The sequence below is a fragment of the Fusarium oxysporum genome, chromosome VI, assembly GCF_013085055.1.
Source record: "Fusarium oxysporum Fo47 chromosome VI, complete sequence".
Lineage (NCBI taxonomy): Eukaryota > Fungi > Ascomycota > Sordariomycetes > Hypocreales > Nectriaceae > Fusarium > Fusarium oxysporum.
This window is the reverse complement of record NC_072845.1, coordinates 3,068,074-3,091,282: the sequence shown is the minus strand read 5'-3', so window position 1 is coordinate 3,091,282 and position 23,209 is coordinate 3,068,074. Positions and strand designations below refer to the sequence as shown.

Sequence of the window (23,209 nt, the reverse complement as noted above, 5' to 3'; positions counted from 1 at the left end):
AATATGTTGTTCTCAGCCTCTGCGACAGCCACCACCAAACCCCAGCAAGCGGCACGGTGAACGCTCTTAGCGCTCGGGGTCCCCCGATCTCCCTCCGTTGAGCCCCTCAACAGCTGTTTAACTGGTCTGCCCTGTGGGCATTTCTTTCGCTTCCCTGTGTAACCCATGTCCTTCTGGCCCTATGACGATCTCTCTGGCTCTCTTCCTCCACTAATAAGAGAATATTCTAAGAGCTCCAGCTCCAAGCACAGCAGGAGTAGGTACCGTAGCTGCGTATGTTGCTGCAGGTCAGGTCTCATTCAGCCCCTCCATTCTCTCGGTCCGCCCGCCATTGACGCACTAGGCGGCGTGTGACCATTTAATAAATGTTGAGTTTACTGCTCAATTGGGCATCTTCTCTCGAACTTATCCATTTCTTCATAATAAGTGCCTCTCCTCATCCCCGAACTCTTGCTACTCAGTTTGCCTCGCTACTGAAAACCTCTCTCAGTTGGCGCCCCTCTAGACCCAAGACTGGGACCCTTGCCTGCAAACCAAAGATCCCCGCTTCTATTTCAACAGCTGAGCTCTTTGGCTCTCCAGAACAAAAACAGAACACAGAGAAACTGAGACCATGTCTCTCAAGCCTGATGACCGGTCCCGCAAGGATCGTTCTCGATCTCGCTCTCGTGACCGCCGTTCAAAGAGTGATGTCGCACCTGAGCGCCCTTCCTACAACGATAATCGCGAACCAAGTTACATCTATCCAGAGGATGATCTCAATGATCGCTATAGTCGCCCAGGCGCACCGCAAGCAAGCGGCGCTCTACCGTATCCTGAAGAGGGAGGCATCTATCCTGTGATTCCCGGAAACCCATCTCAGTACAGCTACGACTCTCAGCCGCCCACTTATCGAACTGCTTCTCCGCCAAGAGACTCGCCATACCGTTCCTCGCACGACAGGGTCGACAGCAGCCTTCCAGGAGCCTTCCCAGATGACCGCCGCCGCGAGAAAGATAGGGACCCATACATTCAAAATGCAGAGCCTCGTGCTAAAGAAGACGAAGACAAATTTAGCTTCCTGCCACAGAAGTACATGCGCAAGCTCACTGGATCTTCAGGCAACGACAAGGAGAGGGACAAGGATGACGATGGCTTGGCCTACGGAAAGCCTCCCGTGCCTGTGCGACCTAAAGACTCTTCGGACTTGGCTTATGGAAAGGCCACCGGAGCTCCGTCAACTGCTAGCCAGGTTATGACTACATATAACCCTCCCCCAGGTTCTGAAGACCCGTACTATGCGCAACAACCACCCTACGGATATTCTCATCGAGAACCTGCAAGTCCGTCCCTTGGCCAGTATGGTTCACGCAAGACAAGGGAAGATGCACGATACGACGACACCTACGGCTCGGGTGCCAACATCATGACCGCTGAGCCTCGAAGCCGCGACGATGAGAAACACCGTGACCGACGCAGGGACAGGTCTTCCGGTCCCCGAGGTAGCTCAGACCGCTTGACTGTCGACTCAAGCAGTCGGAAGCGCGAGAAGTCACGCGACAGATCACGATCTCGCCGGAGAGATAAGTCGCCTTCACGAGATACTCTGGGAGTAGACAAACACCACAGGCATAGATCACGATCAAGGGACGGTCACAGATCGCGGTCTAGGGATAAGCACCGTAGCCGAAAAGACAAGTCCCCTCAGCCCCCCAGTGAGAGAATGTCAGGTCTCAGCATCAACACTGGGCTGACTGTGGGAGGCTTGGCCGCCGGCGGACTGGCTGGTGCATCTCTAGCCAATGCGCCTCCGTCGCCCATGCTCGAGTCATACTATGGTACTTATCAGGACTGTTCGCCTATGCCGTCTCCTCTACTGCTCGCCTCAAAGCACTCAAGTGATGACAATAAAGCTCTTGAGGCGCTCTCTCCATTGGGTTCTGATAATGAGGGCGATAGCAGACGCCGTAGCCGACGTGCCCGCTTCCATGACTCCGAAGATATCACCACTCAACTTGCACAGGCCCTCAAGGGGAGCCGCCGTCCCGATACCGAGCCACTCATTGAAATCCTACCAAGCTTGACGCATGATCAAGTGATGAAGCTTCGTGCGGACTACAAGGCACTTGTCAAGACGGGTTCTGAGCGCAAAGGCGTGAACATCGCCAAGCATATTCGTGCTCGTCTCAAAGATGAAGATCCGCTGTTGATGAAGGCCTGCTACTCCGTTGCTCTCGGCATGTGGGAGAGCGAGGCATACTGGGCCAATTTCTGGTACCAGGGCGACAAGACTCGCAGGGAGCTTCTCATTGAGTCTCTTATGGGACGCACCAACGGCGAAATACGTTACATCAAGGATGCATTCACGGATAAGAAATATGACAACAGCCTCGTCAAGTGTATGAAGGAAGAACTCAAGGAAGACAAGTTCAAGAAAGCTGTTCTCCTTGTTTTAGAAGAGCGACGCATGGAGGAATACGATCATTATGGTCGACTTGTGCCAATTGACTATGCTCTTGTTGACCAGGACGTCGCTGACTTGCGTCGATCCGTGAGGTCTGAAAAGGGTGGCGAGACGGCGATGATCAACATCATCATACTTCGAAGCGACTCTCATCTACGCGCCATTCTGCAGGAATATGAGCGACAGCATCGCTCCAACTTTGCTCGCGACGCTCTCAAGAAGAGCGGCAATCTTGTGGTAAGGCCTAGCCTTTTCCCCCTTGCAATTGATGAATTAATACTAACATTGTCCAGGGTGAACTCTTAGCCCACATCCTCAATGGTGTTATCAATCGTCCTGTTCGTGATGCCCTCCTCATCCATCATGCCACCTCAGCGTCTCGTAAAGATGGCCTTCGCCGTGAGCTACTCATCTCGCGTCTCGTTCGATACCACTGGGATCCACACCACATGCGCGCTGTGAAGCAAGCCTTCCGGGAGCGCTACGGCAGGGGCATGAGAGACGCCGTTCGCGATGCGACGAGCGGTGAATGGGGCGAGTTCTGTGGTGAATTGTGCATTGCACGTATGCCTGACGACGTCAGAAAATTTGACAAGGTCAGCTATAGCGTGAGATGAGCAGATTATGATTTATGATTACATGAATAATATAAGGAATTGGGTGTGGCATGGAAGAGCTGCGTATCTTTTGCAGCACTTGGATCATGGCGATACGTTACTGGGTTTTCATTCGGTTATAGAAATAGCACTCTATATGTACTTCAACCTCAACTCATTTATTCAACTTGATGCTAACATCAAAGTTTGTTCACTGCTTATGATCTCTTTGATCCTTTGCCTCCTCTTCCGCCCTTCCCTTTTCCTCCTGCACCCTTCTTGCTACCACCTCCGCCTCCAGCAGCATTTCCACCAGTACCACCCGCCATCATGACCCTCACTTTACCGACCGGTACGACGTTGAATGTCTCTTCGGGCTTGAGCGCCTTGATAAGCTCAACTTCACGCGGCCACATCCTTTCAGTGTCACGAGCGGTTTCGTCAACAACACCCTTCTTAGTAGAAGCTGCCTTCCAACGATCGAGAACCTCTTTAACTGCTTTGCCCTTCTTGGTCGCACCGGGCTGCAACTTCGCTTTGTACTTGTAGCGTCCGAGAGCGTTCCAAGGGGCACAAACAGGGATGATCTCAAGGATCTCATCTCCGGGAAGAGGCGTACCAACAATGGAGTCAAGCACAGTCATCTGGCTGGCTTCGTCCTCATCAAGAATATCAACGCCTTCCTCCATCATAACACGTCGAATCTCCTCGTGTTCGGCAGTCTCTTTCTGCTCTCGTTGGTGCTGCGCACGACGTCGCTCTTTAGCAGCAGCGAGCTCGAGCTCACGGTCCGCCTTAGCTTTTGCCTCGGCTTCAGCCTTCTTTTGTCCAACTGTTGCTCCGATCAAAGCTTCTGCGGCAGCTCGATCTTCCTCATCTTGATGCTTATACTTTGAGGCGATCTTCTTCGCCTTGCCCTTCTGGCCTCGCTTGGGGGGGCCTTTCTTCGAAGAGCTGGGGCCGTTGTTCTTCGGCCTTGTGTCAACTGGCTTGCCAGCTGTCTCGTCATCCGGTCTAGCTGACTCGTCATCTTCGCCCTCTTCTGCTTCTCCTCCCACTGCTTCATTTTCATCTAGTTCCGCCACTTCTTGGCTATGAGACTCGTCGGCTGTGTCATCCGAGATCTTGAGATCAGACAAGCCTTCTTCAGCCTTTTCAACCTCGTCGTTGCGGTCTTCATCCTTACCGAAAGCCTGAAGTGGGTTGTCACGTGACTCTTCGTCTTGTTGTTCATCTTCGGATTCATTGTCAGATGGTTCGGCTGATTGTTCTCCTTCAAGTTCGTTCAGATCGCCTGTCCTGTCTGCTGGTTGCGACGTCGCTACTGCCGAAGCTTCATCGCCACCGGTAGAGTTGGCATCGTGTAGACGATGCTTCACATGCTTAGCTTTGCTCTCCTCGCTGATCTTAAATGCAACACCTAGACCGAGTAGAAGTTGAGCTGGAGGCAGAAAATTCTTCTTTCCCCGGATCATGAAACTTCCTGCCGGTAGAAATTCGCCTGTCGGTGCAGATTTGGAAACTTGATCAGCGTTTACCCACCATGCAGACATGCCCGCTTTCGAATCCCAAGCATTCGACGAACACACGGCGAGTGATCCGGCTTGAGACAGTGTCGCTGGGGGAATGGGCGCATCAGGGGTTTTTGGATTGTTTTTGATAATAACGCTCGATGCCCCATGCAGATCTGCGTGGCAGTATACATCGCCTTTCCGGAGATATTTCTTGTAGATCATCTCATTTTGCTGGGCATCTTTGCCTCCGATCACAAGATATCCGTCGGATGAGATAAACCAAACGAATTTCTCAAACCACATTGGTTTGCGGATTGGTTGAAGCAGTGCCTTTTCCTGCTTCAGCCCTTTTTTGAGATCCTCGGTGATTTTTTGCTCTGCATTCTTCAGAGCTCTTGAGGCCTGTTGCTGGGTCTTTTCTTCCTTTACGGCCGCCGTCTTCCGCTGGTCAAAATACTCTCGAGCATTGCTCCAAGGGCTAAGTCCAAGGTTGATTTCCACACTTAGGGCTTTATTGGCCCGTTTTCCCTTTGCTGCCGATGTACTTTCGTCGTCACCAAGCGCGCTGTCGTCGTCGTCCGTTTCGTAAGGGTCGTCTTCCTCTGGCTCAAATTCTTCCTCGGCCAGCTCAAGCGTGATGAGATTCTCGGCAAGGTTTAGAGGGAGTTTGATAATCTCAGCAACGGGGTTGTGCCGTTTTTTCTCGCGTTCCACCAATTTGCCGACATCTACCCAATCCATTCCTTGGCTGAGTAATCCATTGACAGCATCCATAGCTTCTTGAACTCGTTCAGCGTTCGCTTCAATGGCGGCGGCTTTGCGAAAGTTGAGGGCCTGGGCCTCTTGAAGCCCTTCGATTCGTTTGCTCTGTTCATTTCGCGCGGCCTCCAACTTGCGCTTCGCAGCCGCTTCTCGCTCGCTTAGTCGGGACTCCAGTCTCTGGCCCTCTAAAGATGAGAAAAATTCGTCAACTGTCTCATTGTATCCTGTGAATTCAAGGACCTCAATGGTGGGATCCTTTTTGAGTTTGTAGGGGACAAACGGATGAAAATCTTCGTATAGAAGATTGTCACGCTGCGTCTTGGATTCGTCACTAGCCTCTGCTCCCTCTGTTCTTTCCCTGCGCTTCGCGAATATGTAGCCGGTGCATGCTTCTGAGCTGGTGAGCTCTTCCACACTTTGTCTGGCCTCTTGAAGTGACTTAACCAAATCAGCCAGCAGCGTTTCATTGGCCAGTATTTCATCAGGCTTGATAGTGGTGTCGAAATTATTTGTGTGCAGCCAGTGGTCCACAAGCACTGGAGGCAATTCTGTAATTGATACAGCCAAACTCTTTCTCAGATCACCACCAGGCTTACCCTTCTGCTTCTTCAATGATGCAGTAGCGGTAGCTGCTTTTTCCACGGCAGTCCTTAGGGCATCTTGTACCCTTTCTCTTGTCAAAGGAGGTATTCCGCCAAAGTTCTGCCTGTTCTCCAGGGAATATTGTAGGCCGACTCGCTGAGGTTCTTGACCTTCACCTTCTGAAACGGTTCTTGCGAGGGCAAGGATCTTCAAGTCGGCATCCGCGAGAATAATGTTACCACTCTAAGAAATAAAGGTCAGTGGCTCAAAGTCTTTTTCTGGATCGCATGACAAATGACATACAGCAAAAAACTCCAAGAACAATCTGTATTGGCCATCACTGAACTCGAATTCGAGGACTCGATCGGTGCCCACTTGTCTAACTGACGTCAACCGTCTGGTCTTGAGAAACTTTCTTAGACGTGCAACAAAAGCGGAAGGGGCCGCAGCAGTTGTACGCGCGAATTTCGTCAAGTGGCAGCGGAAGCCCGTGTCGATGACAAGCTGCTTTTTGTTGTCTGGTTTCGCAAACTTGAGCAGGAGAATCTTGGACGAAAGGTCGTATACGTTGGAGAGTCGAAGAGTCACCAGCCGTTCCTGGAGCTCATGCGCAATGATCTTCGTTCAACAATTAGGATAGGGTTCAAGGTAGTGGCTTTGGTAAAAGACCTACTTTGACATCCAAAGAAGAGAATCTTTGCTTCATTTTCAAGTGCTTCACTCAAAACAGCGTTATACAATTATGAAAATCTCAAGCTATAACTACTAGCGACATCGTCATCGCAGGCAACTTGGTTGTCGTGGGGTACCTAAGGTAGGTAGTTGGAGGGGCACGATGCTGACATCATCTAGGTGCCACGTGACCGGATTTCATCATACCAATCCATTGTACAGACCACCAAGGCACTCAACAAAGATCTTGCCATTGAAGCTTGATCTTACAAGCAGGAACGAATCTGTCAGGTCAACGTACCACGCTCCTCGTTCCGAATGGCTTTGACTCCTTAGGTGCTTCAAACACCTCGGACCAGATTAGATCCTGATAACGACAGTCCTTCCACAAATGTGGCTACTGCCAGGCTCATGAGGAGGTGAGAGAAGCTTCAGTGATTTGTAGGAAACACGAAAATCGGTTGTTGCCCGTATGAGAATCTCATCTAATCCACAGAATAAATGCACTGGACTGTCTTGCTAAATAAGTCATATCGTGTTATCCAGAAGTTAAGGTAACATTCATACACATTGTAGCAGACAGTTGGGGAATTTCCTGGTTCTTGGAGATACTATTGGAGCTCTGGGAAATCTATGGGATATGCGGAGGACATGATCTGAAAATGCGCATCAGACTTGCATTAGCACCCTCATCGGGGTTCTGATAACACGCGTAACGCATCTTGTAATGCCCGCCCAAGATGTCACGTAATGTACGTGTTACCCCAGATTTGTCTCAGAAAACGGCTTCGGCACAACACAAGCCTCCACGAACTCAGCCGCGGATTTTGACAGGAGGATACACGTGAGAATCCAGCAGATGCCGTTGGGCCGAGGAACTCTGTCCGGTTTGTTGACTCTGTGTAAAACTTCAAATCATCGATCCATCCAATGCAACATCAAAGCCGTTCGCGAATCGCGTTTCGCACGGGTACAAATCTCGAACCGCGGCTGGGACCTGACGCCAGAGGCTAGTGGTGGCCTGAGATTATTAGACCAAGGTCACAAATTAACAACTCAAATAAAGGATCCATTGTCAGCAAATTGCTACTGCTTTCCAGTTGTCACAGCAACCAAAAGCCGAGACCACACCAAGACTTGGCGTATTTCAATGACAGTGCTTCTGGGCACTAGTTTTTTGATCTATTGATAGCGAGAATCTACTTGCGATGAAATAGTAGATTGTGCTTCGTCGGCGGAGAACACATGGGTGCGCTGTAATGGAAGAGCATGCGATCAATTGGACGGAGTCAGACGTCAATGGCTACAGTTACAATGCATTGAATGCAGTAAGAGCAAAACTTCCTGCAGCTAACGAACGACGCGATGAGCCGGCAGGATTTCAAATACGGGATCGTTCATGATAGGCCCAAGTAGCTCTAGGTACTTGAGCCTCTGAAACTGACGAAAGCAAGGAGGCCAACCAAAGCGATGCCATGCCGAGCCTGCTCAGCTCGACACCATCAACGCCAGTTTCTGAGGCCAAACCGTTACCGAGGCAAGGTTAGGAACACACTGACTTTACATTAATTCGCATCATGACGTTTGGGGAGCGACCACTGGAACAGCACTTGCACTGATTAATGCATTTGCATAAAACGATGCTTCAAGGTCCAATGGTTGGCTTCCACGACAGCAACAGCAGGCTCATTACGACTGATTTCATGCCTGATCAGCCGCTGGTGCTGCAGGTGAATAAAGCTGGTGCGCCGGTTTGAACCATTCGAAAGTTACTTAAATTGGGGAGGTTGGGATTTCACATGGCAGCCAATGGGAGAAAGGTTGCAACTTGCATGAGCCCCTCAAACAGTCGTTGCGGCGTTGCCCAACTAGGTATCTATCACTGAGGTCTGAGGACTTGATTCCGTTTCACGCTTGTCACCCTTTCTCCGGCCAATCTTGATCGAATACATGAAATGCGTAGTGCAGTTCGGCACTTTCAGAATGGGCAGTCCTTATCATCTTTCAAGTTTCGTCAATCAGACAGACAGCCATGTGGTGAAATGATAAAATGAGTGGTTGGGGATACTGTGTGGTAGCGCTCAAAGTACCTGGATGCTGGTCCCCGCCCCCTGATTAAACATGGTGCTTATGTGGCGTTCAAGAGGGATTGTCACTGGACAGTCTTTGTTTTGTTGTTTTGTTAACAACGCAGGCTCTTCCAATTGCCAGGAACGGAGCACTGGTGCGGGTAGACGGAGAGAACTTTAGATGAATTTGAAGGCAGGGGAAGATCTTCGACCCCAGGCTTTTGAAATGACGGGATGCCGCTCATCACGGTCACCCAGGTTCAATGGATGCGGAGCGGTGACGGATGCGATGTCTCATCTCTCGTATTTGGGTTGTGTTCCACTTTCTATTACTGTTGATGTTAGGAGTTGGCAGTTGGGAGCCATGAAAGCATGGGCCCTTCGGATACGTGCAAGGACGAGAGGAGATCGGAGCTGGAAGAGGAATTGCGTGGAACAGGATGGGCGGATAGCTGTGCAACCTGTGCTGACGACGCGGACAGCTAGGTAGCTGGCCTCTTCGTGACTGGCTGAAGCTGAGGTCAGACTAGGTCGGATAAGGCAAAGAGCTTCGAGAGCTTCGATGGCTGGCTGAATGTCTCTGGCTGAGACGCAGGAGGAAGGGATAAAAGTGGCACTCCGCAGCCAAGACGGGGCTGCAATAATCATAGTGAGTGGGTGGGACTACCACATACGGGGATTAGGTCTTGGGCCTATACTCGATTTGGTAAGAGGTAAATAGAACGGCATACTAACCCCCTGGCAAGTAAACAAGACGAGTGGTAAACAAGCAATCGGCGACAACAACCCAGAGACAATCGACACGCCCATGGGGGTGAGAGAGAGAGGTAAAACGATGGAGAGGGCAAAGTGCGTGAGAAAGGGCTGGGACAGAACAGGACAGAACGGATCAACAGGACACAGCGCTGCCGAGGGAGCAACACAACGCTCAGTTTGGCACAAGTCGTCCAATCCTGCCCCCGTCTTCAAAAGCCCAGTTTCGTTCTGCGTCCTGTTCGGTCCCTCTTCTCCTCCTACTCCCTCCAATTATCGCCATCCACATCAACATCGTCAAAACAAAACCTCACCCAGACAAGAAGAAAAGAACGACTGAAGGCCCTCGCTCGCCATCTACCGATTCTTTTCCATTCTCTTCGACTTTTGTTTCTAGGAACAAGAGCCAGAGAACTTCTTGTCTTCCTTTCGAGTTTCGGAAGGTTGTATGAGAAGCTTCTCTCGCGCCATCAAAAGTCGCAAATCTGGACTTTGAGGCTCGCGTCCCCGTTCCCTTTAGCATCTTCCCATCGACATATCGGGAATCCGAATCCCATACCCAGACCGTTACCGAAACAAAAACCCACGAAGAGGTTGAGATCAAACCCCAACAGCCCCAAGCCGGACGGGAAGGTCAATACTCTTCTGTCTCTGTCACCGCCGAACAGGTTCCTCCTCGCGGAGAGCAACGCTTTAGCGAAGAAGAGGTCCGTATTACGCGTGAAGAAGAACGTTACCGCCGTCCCGGTGTCCAAAAATTCGAGCACGAAGAAGAGCACTTTACTATCCGTGAAGACTCGCGACGGTATGTCCGATTTTACAACTTCCTTGGCCCCCTGGTTTTGATATTGCCCATTTTCTACCTGTTTGCCGACCGTGCGAGACGAGTCCGCAATGGCCTGCGAAATCATTGCTCTCCAGGTCAGCAGTTCTCTCTCCTCCAAGTTGATCAGATGGAACATGTCAAAGCATGTCTTCTATCACTTGTGACGGTAGCAATTGCCGTTCCCCCCTGAGCATTTCCTCCGCAGTCCGATTTTCACTTTCGCTTTCCTCAACTCGGCTGGCCACAACCCACTCAACACAGGCGCTTCAGCCCCTTGAGTCCCCCAGCCATCTCAATTTATCACATCACATCTCACCACACACCGTCTCACATCACACCCCTACCCATGTACGCTACCGCGCCAACCACCTCAGCTTGGCTGGGTACCCAATTTGCTTTTGCTTCACATCCCCGGTCCACTAGTGCGCTTAAGCCTTCTGGCCTGAGCAAGGCGGTGGAGCTACCTCAGGGGCCGCCCGCCTCCCGTTGCCATATGATACGCAAGCGAGATACTATAGACATCCATCAGCTAACCCAGACAAATCCAGACCTGAACCTCCCTCTCAATACCAACCCTCTCAGTACCAACCACCCTCCCAATACCAAACTTCTCACACTCACGTAGAGGTCGACACCCACCGTCATCCCTACTACTCCACCCCCATCGATCTCGCTGAACGTGAATACCGCCAGCGTTACCGCCCTGCCCAAGCCTTTTCCACTGAAGACCCTACTTCCCACTCTCACTCTCACACTCACTACCAAACTCAAGACAACTTCCAAGCCAACAACTACACCGTTGAAGGCCGACCCGCTCCCCAATTCTATTCCTCCGAGAAGACTGAAATCAACAACTTCACCGTTGACGGACGTTCATCTCGCCCTCAGTACAACCAGACCGAGAAGACCGAGTTCAACAACTTCACTGTTGACGGCCGTTCTTCCCGACCTCAATACACTTCTGAGAAGACTGAAATCAACAACTTCACCGTTGACACACCTGTTGCTCGTCCATCTAACAAGAAGGACGTGAGATTCACTGAAGAAACCGTCGAAACTACCAAGGTCGACAACAAGTCCAAGATGGGTTACTACGACGACGACGGTTAGTGAATACCAAATCTTGGAGTAATAAACTCGCGAACAGTCCAAGCTAACTTGTCAGCAGGTCACTACAACTCTTTCCGCGCCGGTGCTCACAAGCTCGGTGATCGCATTGCCCATGGAGGTCGTCGCGATATCGAGATTGACATCCACGAGGGTCCTCGTCCCTCTGCTGACTGCCTTCCCAACACCGTCAGCATCCCCTGCCACCATATCCGCCTGGGTGACTTCTTGATGCTCCAGGGCCGCCCCTGCCAGGTCATCCGCATCTCTACCTCCTCTGCCACCGGTCAGTACCGCTACCTTGGTGTCGATCTCTTCACCAAGCAGCTCCACGAGGAGTCCTCTTTCATCTCCAACCCTGCCCCCAGCGTTGTCGTTCAGTCCATGCTCGGCCCTGTCTTCAAGCAGTACCGTGTCCTCGACATGCAGGAGGGTCAGATCGTTGCCATGACTGAGACTGGTGACGTCAAGCAGGGTCTCCCCGTCATTGACCAGTCCAACCTCTACTCCCGCCTCAGCAGCGCTTTCGAGTCCGGCCGTGGCTCCGTCCGTGTCCTCGTCCTCAACGACGGCGCTCGTGAGCTCGCCGTTGACATGAAGGTCATCCACGGCTCTCGCCTGTAAGCGTGTTTACTGTTTTCTGAAGACGGGCAGCCGCTTGTAACGCGACTATTTCCCAATACCATAATGAGTTGATGAACAGCACTACTGGGCTTACCTCGGTCATGAGGAGTAGGTCCAGGCTGTCCTGAGAGTCACCTGTACAATGTCAAGTTTCCTGGGGATCTGTTGTATGTATCAAGATGGTTCAAGTTTGTTTGTATCGAGATTGGATAAATCATGTTGGCTAGCTGGAAATATTGGAGTCTTTTGCGTAGATGGGAAAGTTCTGTACATGGACTGTAGTAATTGTCAATTGATTCCACATCTACATAAAGCTGAACGTTCGTGTCCCGCCGTGTCGCTATCTGACTGCACTGTTAAGATTTAGGAGGGGCAACTGAGCTCTCAAGGTTCTATGAACTAACCACATACGGAAACATGCTGCCTCCCTGCTGTTTGATACGCGGCCCAGACGTGCCGACATTTCCAAGTCTATCGCTACCCTACATTTCACCTGCCGTACTCTGGCTTGAGGTTCAGTGACGTTTTGGCCTTGTTCATTATTCTCCTGGTGAGTGTCTCTTTTATTGTATATACGAAATATTTATTCAAGCCCTGAGTGTCGATCTGTTCATGATGGCCATGATGTTTAAAGCATCTTGCGTGTTCAGAGCTCTTATCATCAAGGTATTTCCCCGCGCGAGGCTAACGCAATACAGAGCTGAGATGGATGGGTACACAGCCTGACAATCAATCACGCAAGCTCATGCTTGATGAGACAGCGCGTGACGAAACTCTGTCACAAGTTCTCCCTAAACCTTGATAGCGCACGATTTTCTTCTCCTACACATTTGCTTCTTTGAACCATCACCTTACGTATTCTCGTGTATGAAAGTGACCATGGGTGCTCATCCATCAAAGCCAACACTTCACGAGAAGGCTGTCATGGAGCGCCTCCGTAGTCTCCAACTCCAGGAAGATGACGAATACGTCGAAATTAGCAGCGACGCTGAGAAGGGTACGGTCGGACCCTTGACTCGCGAGGCTCAAGGTCTATCTGTCCATGTCCTCGAGTCCTGGCAGTCTGCTATCCTCAAAGATCCCAAGAACAAGTGAGATTTCCTGCTGTCAGGGCGCTCCTATCGAGGCTAACATTCACTGAGACTCGCACTCACGGCACTGAGCTCAGCAAACCCGAGACAGGTACTCACTTCACTGCCGACCGAAATCGCAGACCAGCAGATCTATAATGTCAAGATCCCATTCGAGGGAGATCCGATTACGAACCAGCGCTCAAGCGGCCGCTGCTGGTTGTTTGCCTCCACAAACGTGTTCCGAGTTGCCATCATGAAGCGATATAATCTCGAGAGCTTTGAGCTCTCACAGCAGTATCTCTTCTTCTGGGATAAGCTTGAAAAAGCGAACTGGTTTCTGGAACAGATCATCGATACCTCAGGAGAGGATCTCGAAGGACGTCTCGTTCAAACCTTACTGGGCGACATCGTTTCTGATGGTGGTCAGTGGGACATGGTCTATAACCTTGTCGAGAAGTATGGTCTAGTGCCACAGACCCTCTACCCTGATACATGGAATGCCCAGAGCACGGGTATTCTTAATAGTGTTATCAAGACCAAGCTTCGTGAATTCGCACTCAAGCTACGGGGCCTGATTAACTCTAAGAACGGTGTCTCAGCTACCACACTCTCGTCGGCGAAAGACAAAATGCTTCGTGAGATCTCTCTCATCATGACTCTTCTCCTTGGGCCACCACCAAGCTCCGAGGAAGCCTTCACTTGGCAGTACAACGACAAGAATGGCAAGTCACATCAGCTCAAGGCTACCCCTAAAGAGTTCGCCAAGAACATATATAGCTCCGATTTCCGCATCACTTCTAGCACCATCGAGAGTATGATCTCACTTGTGGACGATCCTCGGCACGAGCCGCTCTCTCTCCTCTCTGTTTCACGACTTGGTAACATCGTGGGTGGACGTGGCGTGAGTTACGTGAACGTTGATATCGATACCCTCAAGGGAACATGCATAAAGATGCTCAAGGCTGGTCTGCCTATCTTCTTCGGTAGCGACGTGGGTAAGTTCTCCGACTCCAAGTCGGGCATTATGGATCTCGACCTCATCGACTACGAACTTGGCTTCAACACTAGCTTGCTCGGCATGAGCAAAGCACAGCGATTGACAACACAGGAGAGTCAGATGACCCACGCTATGGTGTTGACTGCAGTTCATCTGGACGAGGAGACGGGCAAGCCTGTCCGTTGGAGAGTGCAGAACAGTTGGGGCACTGCGGCTGGTGACAAAGGATGGTTTGTTATGAGTGATGCTTGGCTCGACGAGTTTGTTTATCAGGCTGTTGTAGACCCTCGCTTCTGCAGCAAGGAGGTTCGCGATGTGCTCAAGAAGGAAGCGATTATCCTCCCACCATGGGATCCTATGGGCGCCCTGGCCTGAGTGAGCGTTCTTGTTACGGATGCGAAGGTATCGTTATGAGATGACATTGAGACTCCTTTTTGTATCAGACCGATGCTTGCTGAGAGAACGAACATAGTTTAACCACCCCCCCTAACGACCGTAGCACAACCGTGCTCCGTGAAACCTGCTATGGAATCATTCGTGGGTCGGTTACCAGGCCCTAAAGTGATGGTATATTCAAGTAAAGACAAACTATATTACCTGACAAGATGGCCATGGGAGTATTAGGGAAAATAGTACGACGATGCTTCTCTTGCAATCCAGTGCCGGCTTCTAGCGAGGACCTGGGTAACTTCATGTGGTTTGATCTTGCCTGCTATTTGAATATGCCCGCGACCTCATTTTGACGACATGGGAACAGATGCGGTCCCCCTCCCAAGCCATGCTCACAGTGTACGTTAACTCGATGCAATAGTAGCATCAATCTCTGCACTTTTTTTCTTTTCTTCATATGTCGCGATCCTCTTTTGTGGTATACATAAAGGCGATGAGGACTTGGCATCTGGTCGCCAGATCTCTACACCCGTCCATTAGATCTCCTTGGAGGTATAACTACTGCATAAATAATTCGTGCTGAACCATAGACAAGGAATGTTGGAGTCCTTGCATGGACACATCTACTCCGACACCGAGCGACATGTTGGAAGAGCGTCACATCTGATCCATGTGCATTGCCGTAGCGGCTACGGATGTACTTGTTCTCAGCCAAATAGTTATGGCTAAAGCTGTAACATTTATGCTTACGTTTCGCGTATCGCTCGAGTCCTTTCCCAAACCGAAAATAATCTAAGGCATACCCTTTCATGCACTGGCTACCTTTGCCCTTGCATTGTGGCAGACGGGTTTTCATGTTCCACGGCCACGTGAGGTGCCGGCATCTTTTTTTATGGCACCTTGATCGCAATCTAAGCCAGCAGTTGGAGTGTGACTGAGGTCAGAACTCATGCTTGCTTGTGGTCTCTCCATGAGAAGACTGCCGGTCATATCACGCGCAACTCGATTTCTCCCGGGGATTCTGCAGTTGCTTCGCAGGTTGTGTCTCTTCAAAAGCAGTCTCCATCTGTGGTTGGCTTCTTTTCAGTACGAGAAGCCTCGTTTCGAGATGGTCCGGCAGGCATTGGAGAGTACATAGCGTTGGGAAAGCTAATAGTCTCGGGAAAGTTCTGGGCTTCAGGAGGCACGTTAGTTTCAGGAAAGGTCTTCTTTCGAGAAGGCTCGTGGATTACACAAACGCCTTCTTCCTCCAAGGCGTTTTCTTGAACACGTCCACCTTTCCTAGATCCTTTCCTCCCATATAGTCTTGTTTTAGTTAAGTGATTGTTCTCGGCAGTATTCGAGTTCCAAAAATAGACTGTGTTTAGATGGGCCCTGACGTGTCTGTCCGATGGAAGAAACTACCTATCGTAGGTAACTCCTTTGGAGCTCAGGTGGTTCGGTTCTGCTGTACTATGAACTTGAACGGCTGCGATGCAGATATGTTGTGTGGGTGGCAGGACCCCTCTACCGTTGCACCATTAGGAGTGAGGAAACCCATCGGCCATCAGGAAAGCTCTGAGGTCCTGGGTTGGAAATCGAGTTTCTGAGTAGTGCAAACATTGATCAGCCAGATGAATGGTCTCATAGTTCTCGATTACTCATACTCGAAGGTACAATACTCTTAACATAGCTGTTAAGCTATCGCTCCCGGTTTGCTAGTACTCTTAAAAAGGAGGGCACCAAGAAAATGCACTGAGTAAATAACTTGGATGCTGATAGGAGGTATATCAAGCTTTTCTTATGAAAGGCTCCACCGACCTAACAACTCTCTCAGGTACTGGGACTAGCAGCTGATGATTTCGACAGTGACAGATAACTAAATTAATGTTTTTTTCGCATTGATTTTGTGCGGCCCTGCGGCAAACTTGTCATTCGATGTTTTGGCAACATAGACACTACATCTATAATAGACAGCATATTCCGGTTCGCTGATGGCTAGGCCTGTCTGCAATCTGCAGCAATTGATAGATCAGCGCTGCTGTTATCACTATTAGAGGCTTGCTTTTGTGTTAAACCTTAAAATATCGGGGTATGCGTCTAACGAAGCTGGAGGACTTGGAAAGGTAGTTATGACTTGTCATACAGACAGTGCTGGGTACTGGTTAAATGATTAACATGGTTAAGAGTATGTACCTACGGAAATTAACGGGATTTCATAAAGATTGACCACCTTGATGCGGTACTAACATTGGTAGGGCTGTGTGTAGATGAGTCAGCCAAATAGAATTTTTCTTTTTTTCTTTTTTAGTTATACATTGCTCGCTTCGCCTGGATGCTTGCATGGTCCCTTGTCCTTCTGCCAGTATAACCATACTTACAATTATCGCGCCTGAAGATTTGACCAGAAATCTCTTCCAATAATGAGCGAAACACTTGACGCGGCGCCGCCGCATGCTACCTTCGATGTAAGGACTAAGAATTCTTAAATCCCGATGTAGTACTGACCATTGCTGTTAAGACCGTCCTCGTCTTGGATCTAGGATCCCAGACCAGTCATGTTTGTTCTCTACTCCTGCTATGTGGGTGATAAGAACTAATTAAACAAAGCTCATCTTGAGACGGCTGCGATCTATTGGAGTTTACTCCGAGATGCTACCATGTACCCAGAAGCTCAAAGATCTTTCCTGGAAACCTGTTGGCATCATCCTTAGCGGGGGTCCGTCAAGCGTGTATTCTCCCGATGCACCAAACGTGGATCCGCTCGTGTTCGAGCTCGGTGTTCCTGTGTTGTACGTTGAACACCAAAAGAATGATGAAAAGGTTGCTAATGTGTTATGAAGAGGAGTCTGCTATGGCTGCCAACTAATTGGTATTATGCCCCCTGGATATGTCCGAGTGATTATTTACTAACGGCTGTCCCAGCATGGCGAGTAGACCCAAACAATGTGGCACCTGGCGTGGCCCGTGAATACGGAGAGACTTCGATGGCCATTCGTAAGATTGGTAACCATGCTGACCGTCTCTTCGAGGGATTGGGAGACTCTTTGAATGGTTCGTTTTGCAGATCTCGTTCGTCTACCTTGGCTTAATGGTATCTAACGTTCTTTGACTACAGTTGTAATGAGTCACTTTGACAAGCTCGTTCATCTACCCGACGGTTTCAAGACCATTGCCACCACCAAAAACAGCGAGTTTGCTGGCATTGCCCACGATTCTCAGCCCGTCTTCGGTATGTGTGTCTTATCGAAGCTGTCGCTAAGCTTTACTAATAAGCATGATTGGCAGGCATCCAATTCCACCCTGAGATCTCTCACACAGAGCGGGGAACTGACATAATCGCCAACTTCGCTCTCAAGATCTGTGGTGCCCGAGCGGACTGGAAAATGGACAACTTCTCAGAGCGAGAAATTGTTCGAATTCGAAAGCTGGTTGGCGACAAAGCACAGGTTGTATGTGTTCCCATCTTGCCCAACGTCCTATGTCAATTTACTAATTACTTCGCAGATTGGAGCTGTTTCCGGAGGTGTTGACAGTACTGTGGCGTATGATACCCAGGTCAAAAGCTCTCTATCGAACAGCGTTTTACTGACGCCTTCATAACAGGGCTAAATTGTTGACGGAAGCAATTGGAGACCGCTTTAAGAGCATTCTAGTGGACACTGGTGAGATCTTGTCGCTTGACAACGTATTCACGCCTTACGAGCAATGTTCTAATGTGCTTTAGGTCTGATGCGTCTGAATGAATGCGAACAGGTCAAAGAAACCCTGGATAAGCACCTGGGGATTAACCTTACTGTGGTGGACGGATCTGATCTCTTCTTCAGCCGTCTTGCAGGAGTCACGGAGCCAGAAGCCAAGAGGAAGATTATCGGAGAGACTTGTGAGACTTACCCCTGGAAGCTGGCTAGCCTACCATGCTGACCCCAGATAAAGTTATCGACCTCTTTGAAATTGAGGCACTCCGGTAAGCATATGCTCGTCCTCTTATGAACCGTGGAAGACTGACTAACCTTTTTTTCACAGTATAGAGAAGGAAGCAGAAAACACACCGTTTGCCGGAAAGGTTGAATGGTTCCTCCAGGGAACACTCTATGGTCAGTTGTTCACTTTACCCACCAAGAATCGAAAACATTAACACGATATAGCGGACATTGTGGAAAGTTTGAGTTTCAAAGGAGCCGCCAGTTCCACCATCAAATGTAAGTCTCCCTGTTGTTCATTTCTCGTTACGTCGTTGGGAGGGGCGAGAAGGGGAAATACGCCTGCGCTTTGAACGCTAAGGCAAACCCCTCAATCCCAACTTCTTATGCACCTCACGAATGCCGCCGCAGATACTAACAATTGCATAGCTCACCATAATGCGGGAGGACTTCCTGCTCGCATGCAAAACGGCGTAAGTTGCACCCAATTTTCCATACTTTAATGGGAAGATACTGATAAACAACAGGAGGCACACCTCAAGCTCCTTGAACCGCTCCGAGAACTGTACGTGATCAGGCTTGAATACGAATCTAATGAGAGGGTAATTACTTGTCACGGTCGCTAACAATGCATAGTTTCAAAGACGAAGTACGGGCGTTCGGACGCCAACTGCAGATTCACGAGGAGCTCATTGGGAGACACCCTTTCCCTGGCCCTGGTTTGGGTATCAGAATAATCGGCGAAGTCACCCGCGAACGCGTCGAAATTGTGCGCAAGGCGGATCACATCTTCATCTCCATGATCCGCGAGGCGGGAATTTATGACGAGGTTCGACGCGACCACCTGTCATCTGAGAGAAATTTTACTGATCGATTTGCCAGGTCACTCAAGCCTACGCCGCGCTTGACACAAACAGAGGTAACCCCCTTCTTCCATTCTACGAATTAATATCGATATCTGACTTGCATTCGTCAACAGCTGTCGGTGTGCAGGGTGATGCCAGAGCGTATGGCTACATCTGCGTTCTGCGAGCCGTGACCAGCTTGGATATGATGAGTGCCGAGCCCTACGAGTTCGAGTGGAGTCTTCTCAAGGCTATTAGCAGACGCATTGTGAACGAAGTTGACGGTATCGCGAGGGTGGTATACGACACCACGTCTAAGCCTCCAGGTGAGAGCCTCCTGTATGCTTCTCCTTCGCATGCTTGTGATATTGACAGACCGACAGGAACGATTGAATTGGAGTGATACTGCTCGCCGATCGAGTTCAAAGAAAGATTTTCCAGGCTGCCCTTTCAGCGCGGACCTGAGATGGCGTTTAGACGGATGGATTAGATTTGCCCAATAAAGGGATAGGTGTCTTCGCTGCGGATCTGCGAAATAGGAGGTTGCGACTCGACTCGACGCCCTAGCGACTCTGGAATGGAAGTCAATCCAGGCTAAGCGACGGAACACGTTACCTCCGAGTCTTGATCAAGGATAGCACTTGCCTTACGTAGTCTCACGATTTCAATGATTATGTTTTTCTTTTGAGAATACTGGCTCTGGTCTCGTTAGGTTACCCAGTAACCACTTTTACCCAGTTCAAGCCATCCGGCTTCTCGACTGGTGATGAGGTTACCGAGACGGTTCTTGCAAGGTCAGATTATAAAATGCTACTTCTGGGGGAATGTACTCCGAAAGACCAGCGTTGTTTAGCCAGATGGACACCCAAGCCCCCTTTATCGAACGGTATTGATTAGGCACTTCGCACCATATTTTGAATAGGATGCCCATCTGAGCTGATCACAACGTGGCATGAATTTGTTTCGTTTTCGAATATTGTAAAGATATATACGTGTTTGTGAACAGTCCTTCACAGACCTTCTAGTTGAAGTAGAAGCTTCGCCTGAGAATAGCCAAAGGCCAGCACATCAAGATCGAGCAGCAGCTTAACCGCAGCCGTGGAGTAATTATACTCACAAATGCGTCATTAGGTCCTCAGTGGTCATTGCCATCATTGATGTCCGCCACTAGCGGTAGGACAGTCGACGAGAGAGGCATGGTGAAGTTTGTCTATGAATTGGTTTGCGTGATTACTGGTTATAAGGATATACTATGTCTTATAAAGACGGGCTCTTAAGGAGATCAATACATAGATCGATAGGATTTTCTGTGAAACAGAGTGGCCAGGAGCAGCAATGTTAACGAGCCAATGCTCCAAAATGTGAGGCTATCTCGTTTCATGCAGGGCTCTGTCACTTGTCACCTGAAGACCTGAAGGTTCATACATGGTAACACAACAAAAGGCCATGGGCACAGTTTTCAGACTGCACTGTTGATGAATCTCCATAGTCTCAAGATCATAAGGGCTTTGCGGCGTTCCGTTTGATCGATGGAAGACGGATCACCTGGATCTCCTATAACTTGAAAACGTCGGTGAAAGGCCCCACCGCCAACCTTCAATAACATCTGCAGGTTAATGTGGTCTCTGATAAGTCGATGGGCATCTATCGAATAAGACAATGCTGTGGCTTTGACAGCGGCCCGTTCCCTGACTCGATATACTGGCATGACAACGAGCAATGTCTCAGTAGGCGCTTGGGACATGTCCTGGGAAATGTCATTGTTTTGTGATTGGATAGCCCAAGCGCAGAGGTTGCATAAATGTCGATACAGACACAATCAATTGGATGAAATGTGACGCTCTGTTGTCATCGGTCAATCATGGCATGAAGTTGGGAGACGATTCCGTTTGTGATGGTTGTCACCCCTTGTTATGATTACTGGAATTTTCAAAATCGATCTTTTCGGAAATCACAATAGGATAACTGCTAGTTTCGGTATTATTATTATTTTCGACAAACGCGCATGACAAAAATAGAACGGCCACATAGGAGCTTCTCTGATTCACAGAGCAACACGCCTTGCTAAGGTCGAGAATGCGGCTGTTTGATGCCAGGAGTTTCGTTCTATTTGGCGGCTCTTTATGTGCCCAACTCAACTTTCTAAACCACTCAGTTTAGATTTTCTTAAAAGAAAGGCATTGCTCGTCTTTTTTGAAGAGTGAAATATCAGATATCTCACAGAAACAACACCATTCTACACTTCACCAAAGCCGAAGACCAAGCACAAACCGTCCATTTATTCTTAAAACTGCGACAGAATATCAATAATCTGGCTAGGCTCCAGTCGTCCTATGGCCGGGTATAGCCTTATTTGTGTCTCGTTTATTCCTACTCATCTAGCCGGCCGGATCTACATTCCCAGCACCAACAACTAGGTGTCAAAGGCAAAGAGCGAGGGAGAGAGGCAAGCCGTCCAACTCATCCAATAGTTCACTCCCAGCAACAATCTAATGAGCTTGATCTGTCCATGTTCTTGTTCCCGGTCACTATCGGTTATTCTTGTTGCAACATACTACAACTATCCCATTTGCCACAAGCAATAATAACAAGACTCGGCGCAGAATAAAACTCTAAAAAGCTAGACAAGCCCAAGGCGAGACGTCATTGTCCGCCAAACTACACCACCCACCATCGCGCCAGTCAACGCCAAAGTCAACGTTACCACGCCAAAACTCTCTCTCATACTTAGCGTCAATCTTGTACCGATCTGTTCAATGGGCACATGGCTGCAGAGCCTCATGATTCAAGAATCAGCACGGTTGAACATTCTAGCTCGGGTCTGACAGCCCCCTTGGCCTTAGTCTGGGACTATTCGCCTCGAATTCAAGGGTTCACGAGGTCCCTGTCCCTGACATCGAAGCCTGAAAGACTCATCTCCGCCAAATCTACTCCGTAAACCAGAACGCTTCATAGATACGTACCTCAACATCCCGCTCTGGTATCAACGACTACCCCAGTGGACCCGTTCGCAGCCCAAGGCCCGAGCCCGAGCCCGAGCCTGAGCCTGAGCTTGAGCCTAAGCCTGGGATCAAGGTTGTTTGTTGATGCGGTTAGGTTTGGGTATCTGAGTTTTCGGGCTCGAGTTCTCGTCGGTTGTCCCCGTTGTTGCTCTCCAAGAGCCCAAATACTCAGAGGTTCCATCACTCAATTGAGTTAGGAAGCCCGGTGAAAAGCCGAGGAAGGCTAAGCAAGTGCCACTGAAACTCGGCTCAGACACGGCGGGATATTGAATATTCTTGAGGTACCTGCAAGTCAATGTCTGGTGTTGTCGAGATGATAAAATGTAGATGCTATGAAAAAGAAACTGTCTAATTGTTGCGCTATTAGGAAGAGGTCCATACGGTTGCAAAAAGGCCAAACTGGGTAAACAACAACCCTCAAGTCAGTTCGATAGCCTTGGCTACCTAGGCACGGAGGATTGAAGCGTCGGACCCTACCTGTCCTGTTCTTGGTGCTGACAATTGCATCCCGGCGGGGGACTCGCTCTCTGGCTCTTACCGAGATCATTACATACACATGGTCTGTTCTGAAGACAACGATTGCATGGGAACTTTGACTGTCGGCTGCTTCAACCCAGTCTACGTTTACAGCTTGCAGTCTCCGTTCTCCACGCCACTACATCGATCGTCATCGGTACTCCCACAGCCCTCTACTAATAAGTTACTGATCAGGGGTTGCTGGCAGCTAGTTGCTCTACCCATAACGCAGTGCAATAGTCTGCTATTTTTCTCAGCGCCTTGAGGTGTCGAGGGTCTGTTCCGGAAGACTGATAGGCCTCGACTCTCGCAAAACACCATCAACTGGCTCTTCCCTCATCTTCTTCCTTCTTCCTTCTTTCTTCTCCCTGCAACTCTTCCCAATCTCTCCATAATTCTTGGTCCTCTCTGGTATTGCCCCTCACCCCACCTTAACCACCTTTTTGGTGGTGGACCCTCGTACAAGAGAGAGCACACGCACAGAGCAGAACAAAGAAGGGTTGGCTTTCAAGACGCCTTGTTAGCCCGATTGTATT

At 49.6% G+C, this 23,209-nt stretch overlaps 5 protein-coding genes across 5 annotated transcripts; 4 read left to right on the top strand and 1 right to left on the bottom strand.

Moving 5' to 3' along the window:
• The first annotated feature begins 207 nt into the window (after positions 1-207).
• FOBCDRAFT_185529 (uncharacterized protein) lies at positions 208-3,252 on the top strand. The gene is made up of 2 exons (XM_031185987.3): positions 208-2,680; positions 2,737-3,252. Exons 1-2 carry the CDS (start codon positions 614-616, stop codon positions 3,058-3,060), a joined length of 2,391 nt encoding a protein of 796 aa, XP_031037122.2. The 5' UTR covers positions 208-613; the 3' UTR covers positions 3,061-3,252.
• Positions 3,253-6,639, bottom strand: FOBCDRAFT_226626 (uncharacterized protein). Its single transcript, XM_031185988.3, has 3 exons — positions 6,571-6,639; positions 6,201-6,515; positions 3,253-6,140 (listed from the first exon to the last, which is right to left on the bottom strand). Exons 1-3 carry the CDS (start codon positions 6,601-6,603, stop codon positions 3,258-3,260), a joined length of 3,231 nt encoding a protein of 1,076 aa, XP_031037123.2. The 5' UTR covers positions 6,604-6,639; the 3' UTR covers positions 3,253-3,257.
• Positions 6,640-9,473: 2,834 nt separating this feature from the next.
• On the top strand, positions 9,474-11,948 carry FOBCDRAFT_275842 (uncharacterized protein; the record flags this gene model as incomplete). Its single annotated transcript, XM_054705115.2, has 4 exons — positions 9,474-9,636; positions 9,869-10,196; positions 10,766-11,322; positions 11,386-11,948. The coding sequence occupies 4 exons, from the start codon at positions 9,474-9,476 to the stop codon at positions 11,946-11,948; spliced, it is 1,611 nt and encodes a 536-aa protein (XP_054561090.2).
• An 802-nt stretch (positions 11,949-12,750) lies between these two features.
• FOBCDRAFT_43462 (peptidase C1B, bleomycin hydrolase) lies at positions 12,751-14,665 on the top strand. Its single transcript, XM_031185993.3, has 2 exons — positions 12,751-13,039; positions 13,091-14,665. Exons 1-2 carry the CDS (start codon positions 12,816-12,818, stop codon positions 14,391-14,393), a joined length of 1,527 nt encoding a protein of 508 aa, XP_031037128.3. The 5' UTR covers positions 12,751-12,815; the 3' UTR covers positions 14,394-14,665.
• Positions 14,666-16,665: 2,000 nt separating this feature from the next.
• FOBCDRAFT_226614 (uncharacterized protein) lies at positions 16,666-19,846 on the top strand. Its single transcript, XM_059609716.1, has 19 exons — positions 16,666-16,855; positions 16,909-16,947; positions 16,998-17,179; positions 17,231-17,259; positions 17,313-17,441; positions 17,506-17,619; positions 17,676-17,839; positions 17,895-17,932; positions 17,994-18,052; positions 18,115-18,270; positions 18,324-18,354; positions 18,414-18,484; positions 18,536-18,589; positions 18,740-18,783; positions 18,838-18,875; positions 18,947-19,139; positions 19,193-19,229; positions 19,290-19,481; positions 19,539-19,846. The coding sequence occupies exons 1-19, from the start codon at positions 16,811-16,813 to the stop codon at positions 19,556-19,558; spliced, it is 1,635 nt and encodes a 544-aa protein (XP_059465175.1). The 5' UTR covers positions 16,666-16,810; the 3' UTR covers positions 19,559-19,846.
• The last annotated feature ends 3,363 nt before the right edge of the window (positions 19,847-23,209 follow it).

Bases quoted from the DNA above. Each gene is read 5' to 3' on its own strand.
- FOBCDRAFT_185529 (XM_031185987.3), top strand. From the start codon at position 614: ATGTCTCTCAAGCCTGATGACCGGTCCCGCAAGGATCGTTCTCGATCT. The intron at 2,681-2,736 runs GTAAGGCCTAGC...AACATTGTCCAG, and splicing joins AGAAGAGCGGCAATCTTGTG to GGTGAACTCTTAGCCCACAT.
- FOBCDRAFT_226626 (XM_031185988.3), bottom strand. From the start codon at position 6,603: ATGAAGCAAAGATTCTCTTCTTTGGATGTCAAA. The intron at 6,516-6,570 runs GTAGGTCTTTTA...TGTTGAACGAAG, and splicing joins TCTCTTCTTTGGATGTCAAA to ATCATTGCGCATGAGCTCCA. The intron at 6,141-6,200 runs GTATGTCATTTG...TTTATTTCTTAG, and splicing joins TGTTCTTGGAGTTTTTTGCT to AGTGGTAACATTATTCTCGC.
- FOBCDRAFT_226614 (XM_059609716.1), top strand. From the start codon at position 16,811: ATGAGCGAAACACTTGACGCGGCGCCGCCGCATGCTACCTTCGAT. The intron at 18,590-18,739 runs GTAAGTCTCCCT...ACAATTGCATAG, and splicing joins CGCCAGTTCCACCATCAAAT to CTCACCATAATGCGGGAGGA. The intron at 18,784-18,837 runs GTAAGTTGCACC...GATAAACAACAG, and splicing joins CTGCTCGCATGCAAAACGGC to GAGGCACACCTCAAGCTCCT.
- FOBCDRAFT_43462 (XM_031185993.3), top strand. From the start codon at position 12,816: ATGAAAGTGACCATGGGTGCTCATCCATCAAAGCCAACACTTCACGAG. The intron at 13,040-13,090 runs GTGAGATTTCCT...ACATTCACTGAG, and splicing joins CTCAAAGATCCCAAGAACAA to ACTCGCACTCACGGCACTGA.